The sequence below is a fragment of the Exophiala aquamarina genome (assembly GCF_000709125.1).
Source record: "Exophiala aquamarina CBS 119918 chromosome Unknown aczIA-supercont1.20, whole genome shotgun sequence".
Classification (NCBI taxonomy): Eukaryota; Fungi; Ascomycota; class Eurotiomycetes; order Chaetothyriales; family Herpotrichiellaceae; genus Exophiala; species Exophiala aquamarina.
The window spans coordinates 46,530-69,496 of NW_013550568.1; the positions used below are offsets into that span (position 1 = coordinate 46,530).

Consider the following 22,967-nt stretch of genomic DNA (forward strand, 5'->3'; position numbering starts at 1 on the left):
CTTTAGTCCTCAAACCAAGTGCGTCAGGGCCCGCACGATAGCCCGTGAATGTATTAGGGTGTACCGGCGGTCGATTGGGGTCCAGACCAGCCAAGGTGGACAACTGCTTCTCGGGTTGTGCAACATCAGCACACAGCTGGCTTCGGCCGGATAACCAGTCAGGACGGGTTGTCGTTCAACTGGAGCCACTCGGTCTTCAGTCTGCTGTTCGCTGTCTGCTGTCTTCGCTGCCTTGGAGACCAAAGTTTAGGACCATACGGCGCGCACGCTGCTGTGATGCCACAACAGTTGACAACATCTGCCACCCGCGTCATGCCACATAATTCATGGCTACATACTCCGTACCTAGGCAGACCAGGCTCTAAAAAGTCCATTCCAGGACAGGCAGGCAGCTTGTAGTTGAAATACTTGGGGAGTAAGCAGATGGATACTTGGTTTGGTGTGCACCATTCTTTCTTTGTCCTCATGTCCCCATGGCCGATCAGGATGCCGAGGCCAGGAGGCCAGGGCGCCAGGGCGCCAGGGACGAGGTATGTACCAAGGGTCCAAACCATCTTTATCCTCCGCGTATTTAGATTTTGACTTTCGGGACTAGCTCTCGCACTCAAGCCTGTGAGTTTAAGGGTACAGATCAGTACGAGTCCGTGTGATCCTGGAGAAGGATATATCATCCGATGTTAGTGAGGCCACAGGAGGTGATAGAAACGGCAGCTTTGATTGCAGGACCCGGTACTTTGTGCCAGTATAAACCAAGGACAAGAGGCAGGACAAGAGCACCGCGAAAAGGCCAGAGGAGAAGGTAATAGTAGTAGTCACCACGAGTACGGAGTACCTTTAAGCGTGCAGACGATTGTATTTCTTGGTCAGATCCTTGGTCCCACCCAACGCATGGAGTACAGAAGGCGTAGCAGGGGACTGTGGACTGGACCGTGGACTGTTCGCACTGCCCTCATCCGCCCACACTGAGTTTGCGAGTTCTGAGTTCTGAGTTCTGAGTTTCTGACGGACCAAGTCGATTGAACTCGACTCATTGCTACCACGACTCGACGACTCGACGACTTGAGCCGTACTACTGCATCTGCACAAAACCACTAACCTTACTCTACAGGACACATAGCGCCTGCGCCTGCACCTGCACCTGCACCTGCACCGCACCTGCACCGCACCTGCACTTGCCTCACCGAGCATTATTCATTCCCATCGCACTCGCACTCGCACTCGCACTCACACTTGCGCTTGCCTCCTTCCTTGCAACGCTCTTGAATATCAATCACGCAAACCCTCCTCACCAATTCACCACCTGCGCCGTATCCTATCTAAGCCATCTGAATAGGACCTCTTCTCAACACCGTCATCGCCAACTTATCCTTCACCAGCCTCCATCTCCTACCCGCACCCCAAACCAGAATACTCACCCCCCTTCCTAAGTCCATCCTTGACCGACTCCAGAAACTCACCGTTCATTCTTATCTCCTCCTGCAGCCCAAGCCCGCACCCGCAAGTCGGAGAGTCTGTTGTTGGTCAGAGACAAAATATACCTCCCTCCGAACCTCCCTGTGAGCCAGATCCCCCACCTTGTTGACCGACATGCATTTGGTCACGCCAACCTCCTCCTTGCAACCTTAACAGATCGCCCTCCGCGCTTCAGCTGTCATCGGGGAGATGTCGTTCATCGGCAGGTCATTGAAGAATGGATTCTCCGTTCCCCTCATCGAACGAAAGTCAATATGTCTCCCCAGCGTCGAACCTGGTGTGGCAACTCAGTTTGGGGAGAATGGCTTTGTACAGAACCTCACCAACCACTTCCTGTCCGCCGAAAACAACGCTTTGGAGAAAGTCGTGCAATTGAAAAAGGAGCTCAACATCGCCGATACCGAGTCGTTTTGGTCGAGGTTGATGGAGGGAGTCACCGACATTTGTCATGCGCAATACGGTTTCGTCGCAAAAAGAGTCTTGACGGATGATCATAGCTCGGCCATTGAGATGCCAACCATCGGAGATCCCGGTTCATGTCTCCTAGGAGTCGCATTTTACTACAACGATGGCGACAAACAAAAGGCCATGCACCGCGATTACAAATATCTTGCCTGGGGTGCTCCCTGCAGCTACATGAGGCACGACAAGGTCTTTTTGATCCCGGAAAACATGAGCAGCTTTATAACCCATAACCCCAATGCTTTACCATTTCCTGCCGAGGGCTATCTCGGTGTTCCCTTGTTCCAAGACGGGAAATGCTTCGCTCACTTCGGCCTGATGTGGACACAGGAGGGCCTGGACAACCGGGATGCCTCGTGGGGCTTCATAGAGATGCTCCTTCACACACTGGAAGACATGATCATCGTCAGACTGGTCAAAGGCCAGGGCTTCTCCAAACCCAAGGCCATCAGCATGCCCCGACCACATCACGTCATCCCACGAGAAGCTGTCAGCGCAACCCAATCCCTGAAACCCTACGCAAAAAGCCTATCACATGAGTTGAGGACTCCCATGCAGGGCGTGGTCGGGATGCTGGATGTTATGCACGCCACTGTTCAAGAACAGATCGAAGGCCATTCCAACTCCCCCGTTCGCCACGTATTTCAAACCCTGAAGGATAACATTGAGACTGTACAGGACAGTTCCAAACGAGCTGTCGAGGCAGCAGACAATGTGGTCCACGCCTATGACATGAACATGCAAATTCCAGAAACTCCTCTGAACGAACACGAATCACCCGCCACTGCAGCAACCACAACGAGCTACTTCGACTACAAGCCATCTCGACTGATTGAGGGCAGTGACATCCATGTACACAGCTATAAGCGACGTCGAAGCAGCCCTACTTCGTGGCATTTTGGGAACCCCACCAAGATTCGCCAACTTACATCTTCAACCCGTTGCGATGTGTCCCCACGGAGCGGGCGGGAGAGCACTACCCCATCATGGACCTCCCGAACCCTTTCAGATGATCGGGTACCCGTCATCTTCACGCCGACTACTGACGAAACCCCCAGCGATCTCACCACTGCCACTCCCTCTACCAAATTCCTGGGGGATGGAGACACCTTCCCTACCCCCGGTCTGAAACAATGCCACATACGAGAACTTATTCCTACGGTTGTTCATGATGCTCTACGCGTCGGGGGTCGTCCAGATTCAGCCATTGGCCAACTCTTGGACCTTGGCGAACGCATCATTGTGAGATCCAGATCATCAAACGGCCACACCTCACAGAAAACGATCGAATGGACCGTCTCCCCAGATGTACCAGAGACACTACTGGTGGATGAACGAGATCTGGCGAAACTCGTCTCAGCTGTCTTTCTCAACGCTATCAAATTCACTGAAAACGGCCATGTTTCCTTGACAGGGAGATTGTCCAAGAGCAGGCGCTTCGTCATCGTCAACGTCAAAGATACGGGCGACGGGATCCCTGTCGATTTCCAGCCAGAACTATTCAAACCCTTCTCTCGAGAGGACGATTCATTGACCAGGTCGAAAGAAGGTCTCGGCCTCGGCCTCCTTGTTGCAAAAGGGTTGGCTAGACGTGTCGGCGGAGACATCACATTGATCAGATCACAGGTTTCTGGTCCTGACAAAGGCTCCGAGTTTGAGATCAGGGTCCCGGTAGAGCCTTCAGACAGTCTTAGTAGGACAGGGACTCCTCGGAATAGGACTCCAGATCCTTCCAAAAGCATACCACGGCCCCCAACGGCTGTAAGATCATCTAGTCCGACTTCGCCCACCTCCGCTCCTCACATTCCAGGAGATCAACCACGGCGAAGCTCCATCTTACCGAACACACAAACAACTGCAAGCCTTGTCAAGGATCATCCACAGCCTGTTGAGCCTAGAAGAGTGGCGTCCGCCCCTACTATGCACTTCAGGCAAGAGTCGTATGACAGAAATCTAGCACAAAAGTACCCCCTCACCTTCTTAGTCGCAGAAGACAACAAGATCAACAGGAAGTTGCTTGTCAATATGCTGAATAAGCTGGGATATAAAGATGTCCACGAGGCGTTTGATGGCAAAGAAGCGGTCCGAATCATGCGCGACTTGTATGGCCGGGCGAGGCGAGGCAGTGGATCTGGCGACCGACGTCGCCTAAAAGTCGATGTCATCCTAATGGATCTTTGGATGCCGGAAATGGACGGCTACCAAGCCACCGAGAAAATCTTGAACATGTTTCAGAACCATACACTTGAAGATCGGGACGAACCGGTCCACCCCAGCCTCGTTGCACCAGTGGTGCTCGCAGTCAGCGCAGACGTGACAGATGAAGCGATCGATCGGGCAACCAAGACAGGGATGGAAGGTTTCATGACCAAACCGTATAAACTGATGGACCTCCAAAAGTTGATTGTTGAGTTTTGCATCAAAGGCGACGGTATCACAGGACCAGACGCGAGGTCCTGGCATGCCACAGAGGAGTGCCAATAATACCTCTCGCTAGGCGGGCCGATTTGGAGACTTGAATGTTTCTGGATGTATTTATAGTTCGCGTGATATTATATTTTACGATGATGATGATGATCAGGCTATGGCTAGAACGAATAAGATACCCATTCGTAATAGTATTCTGGTACCTCGTGCAGCTGCGCATCTTGTCGCTAGGAGTGTGGCTATCGCATCACTCGTCTCGCAGTCTAACCACATACAGCCGGCGGCATTCGGTGGTTGGTCACTTGTCCGCGATGAAGAGCTTCGCGTATCTGCCTCAACCCTACCCACAGCAGACAGTCGCCTCTTCGACAACATTGTCAGGGCCTGGCTTGGGAACTCCAGCACCAACTTGGATCTTCAGCACCAGCCAATCGCACAAGAATTTACCGATAAACGAGCCGATAATAATCGAGATGATGATATATCCGTTAAAGTACATAGCGAGCAACATAACGATGTATGCGACACCAAAAGTCGCAGCGTGTATCGCAGACCTAATGAGCTGCTGTAATGGACTTGCGCGGAAGGTGACGAAGGAAGGCTCGGTTTGACACGAGCCTGGACTCCTCTTCAAATCCGTGGACCGCGATGAGATATGGCGCTGGAACTGACGGAGAATCAGGGCATCGTATTCCTTTCCGAGCCGGCGTAGCAATTCCATGCTGACGACCAGGAACGCCACGCCGATGCAACTGGCGGCGAACATGCCCGCGCTCGTGACGTGCCAGCTCGATGCGAGGAAGCCTAGGATTGAGCATGGTTAGTCTGGAGGGCGGTGCGCGTCATCCGGGTAGCCCAGGAGCATACAAGCATCTATCGTGTACCAATTCCACAGCATCTGCGAGATTGATCAGTCAGTGGTGCTGCTTCTGGAAAGAAACCATTGGAAGCGTACTGAAATTTTGCAAGATCCGCCTCCCATGCCCATATCCATGGCCATGGCAGACGTTGTTGCCGATGCAGCCGCTGAAGTGCCGGTTGCACTCGACATGGTCATGCTGGCCATAGACATGGACATCGACATCGACATCGTGCGAGGAGCTGTGCTGTTGTTGTCGAGTTTCCGATTCGGCGCAGGGGCTTGGACGCTTGGTATCAAAAGGGAGTGTACCACATAAAGTCCTCACCATGGAATGGGAATCTTCACGACAGTTAAGAGATATCACGAATTCAGCCAAGGCAAGATCTGAGCTGATATGATACTTTCGCACTGCTTTCAGGCCGAGCATCGTGGCAATGGCCGGACATCGGCGTGGTTGACTTTACGCGATTCTTCGACAATTCAGCCGTGTCAGTCCATCAACGCATGCATTTCGAACCCAGAGAGTGACCTGACTGGACAGAGAGATACAAGGTTGCACGCTCTGGTCGAATGCAAATGCTGGCGCGAGTGACGGGCCTGTTGGGTACATCTGAAAATCTGCTCATTGTGCTCAGGGAAACTTGCTCACCGGGCCTTAGCGGCTCCATCAATCCCATCCGCCGGCTCCATCGACATCAAACTCTGTCTCTCGCGCACACAGTATCCCCTATCCGAACATTGTTATTACCAAAGAGCCAACGCTGAGAGCATGGTTCCATCGTCGGCGTTTACCTTGGCTGTTGAGCTGATTTGCACACTTGGAGTGACAGATCCAAGACAGCGGGACTCCGACCCTCCACCTACAGGAGATCGCTCGGCTGCGTCGTTGCAATACATGATGTTGCTTTATTATTCTGTGAGGGCGCAGAAGCGTGCGCAGGATCCTCCTCGTAGTCAATCTTCACGAAGCCCATTGCAACTGCTCCGGAAATATGGCCTCCATCATGAATGCCCTGGCCGCTCGCCACATCCAGAAATATGAGTGAGGCCGCGGCCCTTGAACCGCACTGGGGATATGCCGATCGAGCAGTGCCTTGTACCAACGACAAAGGGTCGTGCGAGTATCTGGATGTCGTCTATCACTCCCATGACCTAGGTATTTGGTATTCAGGCATCTTCTGGGCAACGGTGGGCGGCATAATATTCCTCTGGGGGATCGGACGACGGTTGCTTCCGTCTCCCCAGGCGGACGAGCAGGTCCCTCTGCAGTCAGGAGAGCAAGCTAAGATCGGACAGAGTGCTGTTCAACGATGGAAGCATACTGTCTCGTCATACGCGCGGCAACATCTCCTACCCGACTCCTTTCGACCCATATTTGGTCGGACCACCCGCCTCCAAGTCGTCATTTTACTGACCCTGACGGGCTATTTGACCATCTGGTCTTTCGTGGGCATAGTTTACAACACGTGGATCACGCCCGTCAAGACGATGCCAGGAGTGAACAACACTCGTACCAGCCTTGGACCCTGGTCAGATCGTATAGGCATCCTGGCATACGCGCTGACGCCTCTCTCGGTCCTCCTGTCCCAGCGCGAGTCTCTCCTCTCACTAATAACAGGGGTACCCTACCAGAGCTTCAACTTCCTACACCGATGGCTCGGATACATCATTTTCGCTCAGTCCTCTCTCCACACAATCGCCTGGTGCGTCATCGAAATGCGTCTGTATCAGCCCCAGCCCAGCGTCGGGATCATGTGGATCAAGCAGTTGTACATGATATGGGGCGTGATCGCCATGTTCTTTCTCCTGCTGCTATTCCTCCTCAGCACCCCCTGGGCAATCCGCAGGTTCGGATACGAGTTCTTCCGTAAAGCGCACTATGTTCTTGCCATGCTCTACATCGGCGCGTGCTGGGGTCACTGGGCACAGTTGAATTGCTTTCTTCTGCCCGCGCTCCTCCTCTGGTTCATCGATCGTGGCATCCGTCTGGCACGCACTGGCCTGATTCACTATAACTATATCTCAGGGAGCGCCATGGGGTTCCGGAGCGCCCAAGCATCCATCACGCATTTCCCAGACGCAGAAAACGGTGACGTGGTCAGACTGGACTTCGTACATCCCCAGCAGCCCTGGGCGGTCGGTGATCATTTCTACCTATGCTTTCCGCAAGTCACTCTCTGGCAATCTCATCCTTTCACGCCGTTGAGCCTGCCAGGAACGAGAACGGATGGACAGCAGCAGCACTCGTACATCTTGCGAGCCAAGAAAGGCGCGACCAGGGTTCTTGCTGACATCGCCGCAGTTTCTTGCGCTTCTGATGCGAAAGAGAAGAGATCTGAGAGTACCGCAGCACCCACGACACCTGTGATTCTGTCAGGGCCTTACGGCGGGTCAACCGTGAATGATGTTCTGCCCCAGACCAATGTCTTATGCATCGCAGGCGGCACTGGAATCACATTCGTCATTCCAGTTCTTCTCAACTTCATCTATCAGCAACGTGGTCCCGACCGGAAAGTCGAGCTCATCTGGGCTGTGCGACGGGACAGCGATTTGGCGTGGATCGGTCAAGAGCTTGAAGTCCTGCGCCGTGCTAGCGGCGTGATCAACCTCAGCGTGCGGATTTTTGTGACCCGCGAAAACGACCAGGACGATGTGCATCTCGCAAGCCACAGCTCTGAATCCAAGAAACTATCCGTGGACGAAAAGTTGGCGATCTCGTCTGCTTCGTCGTCTTCCGAGGAAGATCACAAGGCTGAGAGGTCGGGGTCGGGGCCATTTTCAGTGCAGCACGCCAGGTCTGTTGAGGGGAGCGCCAGTTCGCGGCATCCTGATCTTGGAGGCCTTGTGCAGCAGTTTGTAAACTCAACGGTGCGAGGATCGACTACTGTGTTCGCCAGTGGTCCTGGAGGCATGATTTCAGACCTGCGCGCGATCGTTGCCAACGCCAATTCAGGCGACAAGGTCTGGAAGGGTATGGAGAGATACAATGTCAGGCTTGTGTGTGATGACCGATTAGAATGGTAAAATACCCAGATGGCCATCGGGTCCACGTTGGTAGCGTTGGATGCTAAATATCTGGGACTCAACCACTTCAAGAGGTTACTTCCCGAGTTCCGTGTGGTTCTTTTCTCACCAGGCCATGTACTCCCTCCGTACTTTGATAGAACTCGGACCCTCATCAAGTGAACGGGTAGACCCCTGCCCACAGCCCTGCCGCGTCCACCTATGACGTCTGTTCGTCCCTCGCGCAAGCCGCTGTTAATAACGCCACCTTTCCTCGACATGCACGTCGCCTTCGCCCTATCCCTATCGAAGAGTATTATTACACCTACATACTTTGAGTCTCCCCATGATTTTGCTTGCTCGATCATCCACTGGTGATATTAGCCGTACCTTGTATTCTCTTCGACGAGAACACTTTTTCCTAGTTGTCGATTTCGAAAGCGAGCGCTCTGAAACATCTGCTCCAGACTCCTCCAGGCAGCCGAATTAACAACAACCCCCAACCACCAGTCTCTTCCCCAAAACATGCCGACGCCCATAGATCGGGCACTGCAGTCTCGTGTACGTGGCATCTTCGTAGATCTTATTTCTACTTCGTTTGGCCCTGGTTGTCATATTGCACTGCTTAGAGCCCTCAACTACGACACATTGCTTTTCGTTCACCTGGGCTAACCATCAGTCTTCCATCGCCACGCAGAATCTCTTCTTCGGTGAGCTATTGGACTTCTTGCCTGTTCTGCATTATCTTCCTCTCTGCATTGTCGCGTCTCAAAAATCCACACTTTGGAGCCTAAGGCAATTTTGGCTTTTATCATAGCACCGCGCTGCTCCTTGCCCTATTTTCGAGGCAACCCACCTGCTCTCCCCCACCATCATCTTGGTTCTGCACCTACCCATAACCTCGGAGAATCGGAATCACCATGTTAACCGCTGCCGAGTACATTGCAGGCTTCGCCGGGCTCGTAACGGTTGCATCAATATGGAACATTTTCGGCGGCGATATGTTTCCTGCCGAGAAGGATCCTACTGGAGGTGAGAATGAGGACCTTTTGTTGCAGTTCCCTTTTCTTTCTCGCTTGGTACACGACTGGATCTGACGCGTGCGACTGACACGCATGTACACAGACCCGAACAAATGGACGGAGACAGAGCTCAGACGGTGGTTGAAGAATGTAAGTGTTGATTAGTGGCGGCAGTTCTAGCTTGAGCGGACTGTTCATGAGGCTGCTGACGGGAGTAAAATTACTGATTTACTCGTTTCAACAGCGAAACCTCACCGCAGATTTGAAGCTGAGTAGAGAGGAATTGATCGAGCGAGTCAAGGCAAACCTGAGGGTATGAGAACGTCGACGAGATTATGCGGGTGAGTTGGTGTAATGAGGTTAGACATCGCCTCAGCCTCACCACAACCTCCGCGGTGCACGGCTGACGCCGGGATGATCGGAGGGTGGCTGATTTGAGGGACGGAAGGACTTCATTTTCGCAAGGTTCTAGCAATTTCCAAGAATCGGAAGCTGGCAGGTCGTTTGGTGTTGACGATTCGTGGATGGATCTTCGTCCCATGTAGGAGGGATCTAGTGATAGGTTCTCCGCACTACTTCGGGCCTATCTTAAGAATTAATGCCACCTAAGAGTCCGTATCTGTGAACCATAGTGGTAAGAGGTCATACTCAAGTGTTTTAGGTGACCAGTGATTCGTAAGGCAGAACGTATGGCTCGTTGCCCTTTAAATTCACCAGGCCCTGGTCGCGGAATCAACTCTGCCCATCTGCGCCTGCAAAGTGGAGAAATTCAGCTTCAAGATATGCAGATATCACTATACTGCATAACACTTGCACTCACTCTCGTTAACAAGTGACGGGCTGATGGCCTCCCTCGCCACTCACTGGAGTCACAGTTGACTCAAGCAGAAGAACCACAGCCTTGATGGCAGAATGAGGGCCAGAACGAGGTGAATCATGGTCATAGTACACTGCAGTATCAATTTATTGAATGTGAGGGAGTTGGCACTGGTGATGGTGGTGGGCAAGGCTCTAAACACCATTGGCAGGGGAAAAACGGCGCACGCACTCACCAAGATGGAATTGTCAGCAGAAAAAAGCATCTGTCATGGTTAGACTTGAGTAGGAATGAACCTTGGAGCACAAGGAAGAAGCACGGGATGTCAACATGCAATGTATGGTAGGCTGAAAAGTCCATGATGTCCTTTCAGGAGCTGTCAGCTTCGCACTGGATAATCTCACAATATAGCTATTAAGAAAATGACTGATTCCTTCCACATTTGTTGGCAAATGAGGACTGGCTGAGACGTCCAGGATGATTTCAGTGCGTTGAGTCATGAAGATTAGGCCGACCACCAAAATGCTGTGAAACCTTATCATACCCTCTCATTCGCCTCCAAAACACCAAGATAACGCCGAATCTCAATTTTCGGCAAGTGAGTCGTTCCCGGTAGAGACTTTGTACTCTACTCGAACTCTCATCCTATTGGTCTTTCGAGTTCTCCGCCTTCCACTTGGTAACGTGCGCAACAGAAGATTGTCTGCAACTGCCTCCACCAACAAGTCATCTCCGTTTGCCCTATGCTCAATTAGAGATTGGGGTTGCTGGTCTCGATCAAAAAAGTCAAAGGTCATCGGCAATCCGGTCCGCCGTTGGAAATCTTCTGGCCCCTTGGCTTCGGAGAAAGTCCAGTACTTGGAGTGGGCATAAACAGCATAACTATCGGCATTTTGAAGCACCTCGTTTTGTCGGAACTTGGCCGGGTTCCATTTCGTGGAAAAGAACAGGAGCTGCTCAGCGTAAAAGGGCCCGTATCCAGTCTTTGGATTGTCACCACGGTAGTCAGCAATCCACCCGTCCGGAATCCAAAGATCAAAATTTGGCACGTTCCGGAAGAGGTAAGCCCAGTGCATGAGTTCGTGTAAGAGGACTCCACCTGGACTGGTCATCCAGTCGGTATCATGATCACCCAATCGGTCGCAGGTGAAGCCGATGAAAGGTGTACTGGCTGGTGGAGGATCTCTCAGAGCGGGAGGGGGGTCCTCAATCGTGTCAAGAGATGGGTATGTGAACAGCTCGGGACAGAGTGATACCAAGGCGATACCGTTCGGCCGACTAAAGATAAAAGCATCAGGTTGATTGGGATGGCCAGGGGCATCTGCATTGCAAGAGCTGATAAGCAACTCTGCTTGCGTGAGGTGTGGATTATTTCCAAATGAGATGAACAGCTTGTCAAAGTCAGGATTAAGGTCCAGCTTTGAAGGGGCCAAGTACTGCTGAACCGTATCTTTAGTAATGTCCGCTTTGAGGGGGATGTTGGCAATTGTTCGAAATAGGTCTCTGACAAAGTTTTGATGGTCTTTCTGGAAGTAACGTAAAAAGGTGTCTTCACAGTGGCTGAATGTGGCCGCTACCAGTCTCGCCTCGCGAAGGGCATCCTTGAAAGCGGTATGTAAGTCAATCAACCGTTCTGCATCACTGCAAGGTGGAATGTAATATGTTGGCTGGACCGCCGCACAGCATGGTGCATTCTGCAGAACCAAATAGACCAAGAGGAAGATGACAGGACCAAGCCGCGAACGGATCATTTTCGGGGGAGCGCAGTATACTTAGCTCCGGACAGGACGTGGTTGAGAGGACTCTGGGAAGCAGTATGTGGGATAACCGACAAAGGTGAGCTGACTAAACGAATGCAGCAATCCCTCGAAATACAAGGGTGGTGCTTCAATCGACAACACCAGTAGTTTAGACTCTGAGAGGCTGCTGCTTGAGCGAACGTGTTGAAGCTGAGACGCACGGGGACAACAAAGGTTGCTGACAACATCTCAACAATATCAGAATTGCAGGAAGCTCTAGATCGGCCTCTAAGCCAAATGCATGCTTCAAGAGGTGAATGGACCGTGGCTGCCTCGCCATCGTGAAGGGTTATCGAGCCTTCCAATGGGTTTGATCCATTCACGATGCACAGGGACCAAGATGAAGGAGCAATGTTCGGCAGGGTGAGTAGCCGTGACTCCCTTACCGTTTTTGCCATCTCGAGAGTCACGCACCCTGCACATAAGACACTTTCAGCATCAGCAAGAATGTGCCAGCGATAGTCTTTCCATGTTTAGCCACGTGGTTCCGTCTTTGTAGGAGCTGTCAGAGAAAGGAGCCACAAGCTAGACCATTACAGATGGCCAACATCCTGATGATTGTGTCCAGTAGCACCCGGAGGGCTGAATGATGGGGTAAACGGCATGGCGTAGAGGAAGTGCGGTGTGTGGACGTCGAGGAATAGACGTCGTGACGCTCGGCCAACTTTCCCAAATTGGTCGTCTTGGCAGGAAGCTGAAAATTGGAGAAAAGCCCAACTTTTGTGAGTGCGGAGAACCGCGAAACACGCGACGAGTCGACGACAGACAGACCAGCTCAAGCAGTTCAGTCCGCAGGCACATCACCTCACCTTTGACCTACACAGTGACGTTTTCCTCATCTCTCAGGCTCAGTCCTCCCTGGGCACTGATACAGCTTCTGCGACCTCCTGGCCATGATAGCCTTAGAACTCCGTGCGCGCAGCTTCTTTCTGCAGTGCAGAACATCGGCACGTTCAAGGCCGGCGCAGCTGACTCGAGCGACGGGAACCTCAAGACACCGTCCATTTACATCATGTCCCCAGCAGAGACAAAATGACAAGCCATACTATGTCACCTCCCCAATCTTCTATGTTAACGCAGGTATGCCTGGACTCGTCTCGTGAGCTCCAAAACCGTCGGCTGACACCCCTCCAGCACCTCATGCTGGCCACCTCTACACCCTCATCCTGACCGATATCCTAAAACGTTGGAACCGTCTTCTCGGTGATAAGCGAGCCACCCTACTGACTGGGACGGATGAGCATGGCATGAAAATCCAAAAGGCCGCCCAGAAAGCACAAACCGATGTTAAACGCTTCTGTGACCAGCACGCTCAGCAGTTCAAGAACCTCTGTGGAGCTGCCAATATTGACTACAACCGGTTCATTCGCACCACAGACGCTGACCACAAGACCACAGTTGAGCATTTCTGGACCGAATTGAGCCACAATGGTTATATCTACGAGGCCAAGCATGAGGGCTGGTATTCTGTCAGTGACGAAACATTCTACCCTGAAACACAGGTCAGCCGTGTCCTCGATCCCTCCAGTGGCATTACCACAACGGTTTCAACAGAAACTGGAAAGGAGGTTGAGTGGACTTCAGAGACCAACTACCACTTCAGGTTGTCACAATTCCAGGGGAAGCTTTTGGACTACTATAGATCGAAGCCTAACACAATTGTACCACAACAGCGGATGAACTTCATCATCGGTGAAATTGAGAACGGCCTTAAAGATCTATCTATCTCCCGACCTTCATCTCGATTGACCTGGGGTATCCGAGTCCCTGGGGACGACAGCCAGACTATCTATGTCTGGTTGGACGCCCTCCTCAATTACATCACCATGGCGGGCTACCCCTTCAAAGAAAATCCCAGTCCTGACTCGCTCTGGCCCCCAAACTGCCAGGTTATCGGGAAGGATATCATCCGCTTCCATACCATCTATTGGCCGGCTTTCTTGATGGCTTTGGATCTCCCCATCACCCAACGTTTCCTGACACATGCCCATTGGACCATGAATTCCGAAAAAATGTCGAAGTCATCCGGTAATGGGGTCAACCCCTTTTTTGCTATTGACCGCTATGGTGTTGATGCCATTCGCTTCTACATGGCCCACGAAGGCGGCATTGTCGATGATGCCAGTTATGAAAATTCATACATCGCACGCACCTACAACACTATACTCAAGAACCAGTACGGAAATTTACTACAAAGAGTTTTCAAAAGCAAAAAGGTCGACACGCGCCAAACAATCAGGTGGGCCTCGCAAGAAGAAGACCTACAACAGTACATTCAAAGCCCTGACCAGCTGAACTTGAAGGTCTTTGGATCCGGAGTTGTTCTCGCTGACATCAAACAACAATACGAACTGATCCAGAAGCTGGCCGAGGAGGTAAAAGCGTCCATGGACATTCCCAACCCTCGCAGTGCAGTCCAGGCGATCTCGGAAACGATCAGACGCGTAAGTAGAGTTGCCGGCCAGATTCGCCTTTCATGCTGACTTATGTTCCTAGACCAATAAATTCTTCCACGAGGCGCAGCTTTGGGACCTGCTCCATTCTGAGAGCGCCGAAGAGAAATTGGTAGCCCACTACAGTCTGTACATCACCACTGAGACCCTTCGAATTATCTCCATCCTTCTGCAGCCTTTCATACCTGAAAAGGCAAAGGCGGCCCTGGATATGATGAATGTCGACGAATCCTGGAGGACATTTGCAGATGCACGTGTCGGGGCTGATTTTCTCTACGGGACTGATGCGTACAAAACAGAGAACCGTTCGCCACCTTTATTCCCTGCACTGTTGTCTTTAGATTGACCGCGGACGCTTCGGTCCTACTTGGGCCTCAATGCCGTTGATGATGGCACCTCTTGGTATCAGGATGACGCATGCCTACGCAAGAGTGATGCCCGAATGCGGAGGCTAGGGGAGAGATCCACGCCCATGCCCTTCAGTCCGCCGAAGATAGCTTCGTGGAAGGCCCATCTACGATGCCCAGGAGTTGATGGACGAGCGGTAAACCACAAGCCAGACGTCCGTGTCACCTCCACGGGTAATGGTAGCCCTCTCGACGGCATCATGGGTAATCTGGACCAAGTACGCAACACCGGTAGTGATCAAGTTATTACACGAAGAGCCCGTACGTCGTTCTTTTGAAGCAGGCGAGGGGCTGCCAGTCTCCGAGCCACACTGATCGCCACATCTCTAGGGATGTCTTCTGAGTGACCAAAAAACCAAGAGTTTAAATCTACCGAGATGCTCAGAGAACGTGATGAATCTTGTGCTAGAAGGTCTCCTTGGACGCTCTCGCCAAACACGAGAGGCATATGGCCCTGAGAAGGCAGGAACCTGAGTTGATGTGGCAATGTCCTATTATAGCCCAAAGGGAAACCCGGATCCTCCATGCCATGTATCGACGAGGGTTTGAATCTGTACCGAGCTTGCCCCAGTCTTTTGTCGACTTCCGACGCTACTTTCAACATATGTCGGACATTTAAGGAAGGAAAGTGGGAAAGAGATTTTACTTGGCACAGGTATCGATCAATATACCTTCCTCATCTGGCTTGACTTTTGATTTTGACAATTGGGATGTATCAATAAGCATTCCGTTCCCTTGTACCTGGTTGGAAAGCGGCTTATTATCTGGCAACTTCGGAAAAGTTTCTGAGCTTGTAAGACATGGAACAAGTACTTCCTCTTGCTATAGAAGTCGTACAGATATCATTACCTTCTACTCATGAATCACAATATCCCGGCGGCTTTGTCGCACCGCCTTGCACCCATTGCTGGATGGTCAGGATCGTCGTGTAGACGCACGCAACAACACCAAAGGCACAGACAGTATAGTCCAAGCCGCGCTGCCACGGTGTCCTCGCCACCGCTTTCAAATGAAGCATCGGCGGGTAGATATAGACCAGCGGAATGCACGCAAAACTCCCCACCAACGCCACGAACTTGTCGAGGTCACCGGCACCGCCCCACGCGATGAGGGCACAGACAACTACCAGAAAGAAGCGGAAGATGTTCTTCTTCCATTTGATGTACGGATTGTACTTGCCGGAGCGTGTGAAGAGCTCGTTCTCCATGATGCGGATGGCGGGAAACAGTTGCAAGGGTGTGCTGAGGAGGATTGCGAGGGAGTAGATTAATTGCACGCCGTTGACCATCTTGTTATCCTGCGCGAGGTTGAGCAGGATGACCGTCTTGGTCTGCGAGCCAAATGCCGCATAGGAGAGGGCGCCGATTGAGGTGAAAAGCACGGTAATGATGACCATGACCATGGCTAAGACGCCGGGGAAGGCTTTGGGCTCTTTCATTGTTTCTTGGATTGGAATAATGAGGCCCACACCCTCGAAGGTGAAAATTGCTGTGCCGATGAAAAGGGTCCATGTTGAGGGGTTAAATAGTGTAATGTCCGCTATTCCACCATACTCGATGATGGTGTGAGTATCGTAATAGTATAGATATATCAAACCAAGCAGGATGAATGCATCAGCAACGAGAGCGGTGAAGCCAAGTTTACTGATATCGCGGACCAAGCTTAAGGGCAGGAAGACGATCAGCTGCATCAAGACCATGAACTTGATGTCGATGAAGGTCTTGCACTTGGAGACGGCTAGGACGAAAGCCTGTAGATTTTCCGAGGTGAACACCGTATAGGCTGCAACAAAGCCAATTTGACTGATGACAATGGAGAACAAAATCAAGCCGCGGAGCCATCTACCGTAGAGGATGCCACCGATTTCTCCAAATGAGGCTTCAACTCTGAGACGAGTATTGACAAGTAATATGAAGCAATGAAAGCTCAAAATTGCAACGCCTAGCAGAACCAGCGAGGAGAAAAGCATACCACCGTTGAGAAAGGCACGGGGAAGAAATAGTACACCCGTACCCACAAAGGACTTCAGCAGTAAGAGAGCGGCGTTTAAGCGGCTGTTGTTGCCAGTAGGAGCTCGTTCCTTATGTTTCCTCTTTCGCAAGCCCGGAGTGCCTGGTGTCAGAAGAGTACTTGTCTCTCCGGGCTCTCGGTCACTACCTTCATCGTCGTAGGCATCAGAAGAGAAATATTCATCAGGTTCAAGAACCTCATCGTCCTCCTCCAAGTCTTCACCAGCGAAATGCCCGTAAAGGGTTAGGAATTCCAGGAAGTTATTGGTGAAAAGTGGTGGCGGGCGCGTATTAGAGGCATCGCTCCTGTGAACGCCTGTCTGAGAAGGTCCATCTGCGCTGCGTCCGACCGGGGCAGGAGACTCTCCGGCTCTTCGAAGAAAGTTGCGGCGAAATCCACCAGGAACACGGATGCTGTTAATGTCCAACACTTCACTCTCAGGGTCCGGTCTTTGTACATGGAAACTTTTACTCCGTTGTGCTCTGCCGGGCCCATTGGCATCTTGCTCTTCGGCCCAACGATATACAGCTCGCGTTATGTCTCCCCCTTGTAAACGAAGACTGGAGAATTCGTCGGAGCCCGGATCGTGGTCTGCTTCGTCACTGTCTAAGCCTCGAGATCGACCGAGGCGAGTGGGAGGGTGATCGGGTTGGACAAGATGTCGCCGGATGATATCAGGGTCTTCGGTTGGAGCAGGGCTGCTAGCCATATCTCGTGCGCCGAATGAGCCATAATTGTTTGATCTGTCATGGCTCCCGAGGCCTACGGAAGCATTCAGAAACGGTTGCTTGGGTGTAGAAGGCCCGTCGGGAGTACGAGCACTTGGTGGAGTGCGGCTCGAGCTGCCAGCTAGGGCGGTGGACAAGGCAGACTGTCCAGGACCAGGAAGAGAGGTACCATGTTCAATCTTAGGGAGTGCCGAGGTGTTGTGACTATCAACAGCTAACTGCTGGGGAGTAGGTACTTGTGCAACGGGGGGGGTGTTGAGGTTGCCGCGAGACGACGGGACAGGCGAAGACAGTCGATTAATAGAAACATGTCTCGAATGCGAACCAGGGAGAGGAGATCCAGCAGCAGCAATTGGGGCAGGACTTCTCCGCCGGATATCAACGGGGTCAGAGGAAGGAGACGCCATGTTGCAAGGCTCAGCTAGAGATCATGAGAGTTAGAGAGTGAGCTGTGGGCAGCAAAGTGCGTTGATTATAACAGACAGGAGCAGACAACGAAGAACGATGTCGACCACGAGCCATGTGATAAGGTTTTGCGTCCTCGTAGGTAACCCGTTGACCTAGTTGGTATGTGCGAAGTGAAGGGGATTTGGACGCTTTTCTTAATGGAGCCGGCCCAATATTTGAAGTGAGCAAACCGAGGCGAAAGGCGCAGGATGGATTGAAATCGACGCATTTCATTTGGCCATGTGAGACACAGGTCACGGGATTTGATCGGGTGCCTGAGTTAGTGCATGGACTTAACGCGTTAAGTTAGCAGGGGACATTAGTGCCACATCTGGAAGTTAGTGGGCTCCTCGCTCAGAGCTTCCTTCGGTGCTGGGGCCGTTGGGTCTTGGCGCCAAGGCTGATAAATTAGTTACTCGTAGATTCAGGTGAGTCTTACTGTACGAGTACACACTCTCTCTTTCCAGAGACACTGCCATACCACTCGACAGTGCGACGCCCTACCAATCCATCACGGCACAGTCTCTCTATTCCTTCACATGCAATCAACGGTGTCTAGGAGTGCGTAAGAGTGCCTATGATGTGGGCAATCAGCGCCTAGGATGCCTTTCGGCAATCTCCGTCGCCGCCAAGAAATTGTGCTTGTATAGTAAAGCTTAACCTCACGGTTCCCAGTGCCCGGTTCTTGACATCACCACATCCAACTCGTTTGCGCGTAGCGAAAATTCTTTCTCTTTTCTTGTACATAATAGTTTCATCGACGCCACAGCAGTGTTTTATTAGTCCGAGTAGTCACGAATCCACCCTCTCCAGCTGACAGAACTCTCAGCCCTACACCAACAAGTTACTTCATTTCTGCACCGCCACAAACCGAGTTACCGTGGAATATCAACGTCCAGTGCTCAGGACAGTCCACCTAGAAACCGGTGCATCCTCCCGCCGGGCTGCGAGACACTAGTTCTGCGCTCTTGGAAACTGGAGAATGGGTGAGAACCGGTCACACATCTCGTATAACCGGTAGAAATGGCCGGGAAAGAGGGCAAGGTCTGGCCAAACCTGGGACGAGGTACTCTTACTCGCAGTCGACCCACGTTTTTAACGCGCACTGCCACCGACGAGGCTGCTCAATTACTTAGGAGGTCTTCTTTTCCTACTACTTCGCAAGACAGGGATGCCCAACCATCATCTGCTCACGGAGAATCGCTTCATTCCGCCTCCCGGCCCGTAACTTCCACGTCGGCAACATCTGACCGATCCGATACTACTCGCCCTGAACCACGAACCTCAGTTACAGGAGTCTATGGGGCTTTTGATGGCTCTAGAGATGTGCGCGAGGCTCTACAGCATGACGAGGGCGATCTAGCGGTTGGCCAACCGCCTGGACATGGCCTGATCGATGCTCTCCAAGAGCCCACCACTAAGCCCGAGAAGTCCTCCCTACCAAGGGTGAGCTCGTTGCGACCGGTTGGTGGAACGGAGAAATTGAACACATTTTCTGGAGTATTTGTACCGACAAGCTTGAATGTCCTGAGCATCCTCATGTTTATTCGATTCGGCTTCATTCTTGGTCAAAGCGGCGTGTTGTGCATGCTGGCTATGCTATGTGCTGCATACCTAATCAACCTTGTCACCACTTTGTCAATATCTGCCGTTGCGTCAAATGGCACTGTACGTGGTGGAGGTGCTTATTATCTCATTTCCAGGTCTCTCGGCCCAGAATTCGGGGGTGCGATTGGCATTGTTTCATATCTCGGTTTCGTCTTCAACACCGGCATGAATGCTGTCGGCCTGATTGATTGCTTGAACTACAATTTCGGTTCGGAATCTGGCAACTGGTCGAATAAACTACCCGAAGGCGTATGGTGGCAGTACCTCTGGAGCACACTCGTCCTTCTTATTTGTGTTGCCATCTGCCTTGCTGGTAGTGCCATCTTCGCTCGTGCCAGCAACGCCCTTCTCCTTATTCTTCTTATTGCCACCTTTAGCATCCCTTTCTCCGCTGCAGTAAGGCAGCCCTTTGAAACAACAAAACAGTTCACCCAGTTCACCGGTCTCAGTGTCCAAACTTTGAAGTCGAATTTACTGCCACGATTCACAAAAGGTGCCGCTGGTAGCCAGTTGTCATCCAGGGAAAATTTCCAAGATCTCTTCGGCATCCTTTTCCCAGCAACTGGCGGCATTCTAGCTGGCGCAAGCATGTCTGGAGATCTCAGAAATCCCAGCACATCTATCCCTCGGGGAACTCTTGGTGGCCTCGGCTTGACGTTCGTGTCCTATGGCCTTGTCATTCTTGCCATGGGCGCAAGCATCACCCGTGAATCCTTTTATAGAAACGTCAATGTCGTGCAAGATACCAACCTCTCTGGAATCTTGATACTTGCGGGCGAAATATCCACAACCTTTTTTTCAGTATTGATGGGAATTATCGGCCCGGCGAAGCAGCTCCAAGCCATTGCCCGTGACCATGTCATGCCTGGTCTTGCTATCTTTGGGCAGGGTACAAGGTCAACCGACGATCCCGTTTACGCAATATTCTTTACCTTTGCGGTCGCACAGGCGACCCTACTTCTGGACCTCAACCGCATCGCATCGCTGATCACAATGACCTATCTGATGACTTTTTTCGCCTTGAATGTAGCAACATTTCTTCTCAAGATTGGATCAGCTCCTAACTTCCGGCCTTCGTTCCACTATTTCAATTGGTGGACAGCTGCTACAGGAGCACTACTGAGTGCGGGAAGTATGTTCTTTGTAGATGGCTTCTCTGCATCAGGCTCCGTATGTATTCTACTTGTTTTGATCCTCGTCATTCATTACACGACACAACCAAAACCTTGGGGCTCAATATCCGAGGTCCTGATCTACCACCAAGTCAGGAAGTATCTCTTACGTCTCAAATCCGAACATGTCAAGTTCTGGCGACCTCAGATATTGCTATTCGTCAATGATCCTAGACGAGGTTACAAACTCATCCAGTTTTGCAATTCCTTGAAGAAAGGTTCCCTGTTTATCATTGGCCACGTCATCGTTACACAAAACTTCGGGGCTTCAGTGCCAGAAGCCCGACGCCAGCAAGCGGCCTGGAACAAATATATCGACTTCTCCAAGATCAAAGCCTTTGTTAATGTCGCCATTTCACCTTCGATAGAATGGGGCGCTAGAAACATATTTCTATCAGCTGGTCTCGGAAGTATGCGTCCAAATATCGTGATATTTGGGTTTTACAACATACAGCAGTTTCGCTCGGAGCAGCCTTTGGTTGACGTTCCGAGCCCTCCACCAGAACGCAAGCATGCATCTCTCAAGCGTCGACGCACAAGCAGAAGTCAGGTGAGGGGTGAGCTACCTACAGACATCTGTTACGTGGAGAAGCGCACTGATGTCCAGAGCTATGTCATGGTCTTGGAAGATATGATGTTGAAGTTGCAGACCAATGTTGCTATCGCTGTTGGATTTAGTGACTTGGAGCTGCCTAATGCCGAGCAGGGAAACACTAAGAAATACATCGATCTCTGGCCGATACAAATGTCGGCTGAATTGGCATCGGAAACTGAAGGTGCCCCGCGCCATGTGCAAACCACAAACTTCGACACCTACACTCTTATCTTGCAACTTGGCTGTATTCTCAATACTGTATCGTCTTGGAAGAAAACATATCGAGTACGGGTGGCAGTCTTTGTCGAGTACGAGTCTGATGTGGAGGAAGAAAGGTCTCGAGTTGTCTCACTTTTAGAGAACCTTCGGATCGAGGCTGAAGTCCTTGTCTTCTGGTTGGCTTGTGGGGACATGAAATCTTACAGTCTCATTGTTAATGGCCAGGATGTTGATGAGGAATCATTGGACCAGTGCAATAAAGTACTGGAGGACGAATTGTGGTGGCGAGAACTCCAAGCAGTAAGGGGCAAGGTCAGTAGATCAGGAGACATCGGCGGTGCTGAGGCGTTGTCCATTACGGAAGATTTCACGTGGCCAAGCTCCTTCCCGAACAAACGGGACAGCCCAATGATCCAATTTGAAGGCTTACGCAAGATCCTCACCCGTCCGAATAAACGGCCTTCGTTCGGAAATCTATCCAGCCTGGGTGTGAGCCTCACGATGCGCACGTCACGACTTGATGATGACATGTTGAGTCGACATGCTTCGCATCCCAGCGACTCAGAAGGCGGTGATTCTGAGTCCGATGAAGAAGATGAGGAGCAGCACTCCGATGTCAGCTCATCGGATGAAGACGGGGGTCTAGAAGTATCACCTCCGGCCGGGTTCAAGTCCCCAGCCAAGTCGAAATCGAAATCCTCATCGAAGAAGAGCAGCAGGGCCAGTTCTAAAAAGTCACTGCAAAAGCACAAGCAGCGCATTACTTCGTTGGCCAACAGCCGAGCGAATCTTTCAGGGTCGCCGGACCACATGATTCAATTTGACCAGGACATTTTGAATCAAGCTAGTCAGAAGGACCCTAGAGGCCGAACACTAGGTGTGGATGATTGTAACTCTCAGTCTCGAACAACTACCTCGCCGGGCAACAGTCTGAATGTCACGGGTTCGCAAAGGTCTCGGGCGACATCGCCAAACTTCACATCTTCACCAGTTCCCCGCGCAGAAGTGGCAGAGGAAGAAGGTGCTGGGCCATCAATTATGTTCGCCGACGACCCACACCCGCGACGCCAGAGGCCAGAAGAGACCTTCGCTGACCTTGGCCGATCAATCTACCAGCGAAAACTGGACGAAAGCAATGGCATCTCCTCCAACCAGAAGCCGGCATCTGGCTTTCCATCCGCCGGGTCCGTCCAAATATCCTTTAACGACCTACCGTCTCGGGCGCAACACCTGATCCTCAATGAGCTGATCTCACAGAATAGCGATGATACCGCAGTCATTTTTACAACGTTACCGGCGCCGAGCGAAGGGACGTATCGCAGCGAAACCGAGAGCTTGGGATACGTGAGCGATTTGGAAGTCTTGGTGGGTGGGTTACCCCCTACGTTGCTTGTGCATAGCAATAGCATGACAGTTACGACGAATTTGTGAGCGAAATTTGGCGAGTTTTGTAAATATAACCC

The 22,967-nt window shown here is 51.7% G+C and overlaps 8 protein-coding genes across 8 annotated transcripts; 5 read left to right on the forward strand and 3 right to left on the reverse strand.

The window, feature by feature from the left end:
- Positions 1-1,662: 1,662 nt before the first annotated feature.
- On the forward strand, positions 1,663-4,419 carry A1O9_11888 (uncharacterized protein; the record flags this gene model as incomplete). Its single annotated transcript, XM_013399035.1, has 1 exon — positions 1,663-4,419. One exon carries the CDS (start codon positions 1,663-1,665, stop codon positions 4,417-4,419), a length of 2,757 nt encoding a protein of 918 aa, XP_013254489.1.
- Positions 4,420-4,702: 283 nt separating this feature from the next.
- A1O9_11889 (uncharacterized protein) lies at positions 4,703-5,260 on the reverse strand (the record flags this gene model as incomplete). The annotated part of the gene is made up of 2 exons (XM_013399036.1): positions 4,703-5,166; positions 5,230-5,260. 2 exons carry the CDS (start codon positions 5,258-5,260, stop codon positions 4,703-4,705), a joined length of 495 nt encoding a protein of 164 aa, XP_013254490.1.
- A 1,002-nt stretch (positions 5,261-6,262) lies between these two features.
- Positions 6,263-8,248, forward strand: A1O9_11890 (uncharacterized protein; the record flags this gene model as incomplete). The annotated part of the gene is made up of 1 exon (XM_013399037.1): positions 6,263-8,248. The coding sequence occupies one exon, from the start codon at positions 6,263-6,265 to the stop codon at positions 8,246-8,248; it is 1,986 nt and encodes a 661-aa protein (XP_013254491.1).
- Positions 8,249-9,147: 899 nt separating this feature from the next.
- A1O9_11891 (STE24 endopeptidase) lies at positions 9,148-9,568 on the forward strand (the record flags this gene model as incomplete). Its single annotated transcript, XM_013399038.1, has 3 exons — positions 9,148-9,259; positions 9,353-9,399; positions 9,494-9,568. The coding sequence occupies 3 exons, from the start codon at positions 9,148-9,150 to the stop codon at positions 9,566-9,568; spliced, it is 234 nt and encodes a 77-aa protein (XP_013254492.1).
- A 1,328-nt stretch (positions 9,569-10,896) lies between these two features.
- Positions 10,897-11,685, reverse strand: A1O9_11892 (uncharacterized protein; the record flags this gene model as incomplete). The annotated part of the gene is made up of 1 exon (XM_013399039.1): positions 10,897-11,685. A coding segment is annotated over one exon (789 nt), but the record flags the coding sequence as incomplete, so codon positions are not given.
- Positions 11,686-12,758: 1,073 nt separating this feature from the next.
- Positions 12,759-14,664, forward strand: A1O9_11893 (methionyl-tRNA synthetase; the record flags this gene model as incomplete). The annotated part of the gene is made up of 3 exons (XM_013399040.1): positions 12,759-12,945; positions 13,000-14,309; positions 14,362-14,664. 3 exons carry the CDS (start codon positions 12,759-12,761, stop codon positions 14,662-14,664), a joined length of 1,800 nt encoding a protein of 599 aa, XP_013254494.1.
- A 917-nt stretch (positions 14,665-15,581) lies between these two features.
- Positions 15,582-17,870, reverse strand: A1O9_11894 (uncharacterized protein; the record flags this gene model as incomplete). Its single annotated transcript, XM_013399041.1, has 1 exon — positions 15,582-17,870. The coding sequence occupies one exon, from the start codon at positions 17,868-17,870 to the stop codon at positions 15,582-15,584; it is 2,289 nt and encodes a 762-aa protein (XP_013254495.1).
- A 1,063-nt stretch (positions 17,871-18,933) lies between these two features.
- A1O9_11895 (uncharacterized protein) lies at positions 18,934-22,935 on the forward strand (the record flags this gene model as incomplete). Its single annotated transcript, XM_013399042.1, has 1 exon — positions 18,934-22,935. One exon carries the CDS (start codon positions 18,934-18,936, stop codon positions 22,933-22,935), a length of 4,002 nt encoding a protein of 1,333 aa, XP_013254496.1.
- Positions 22,936-22,967: the final 32 nt, after the last annotated feature.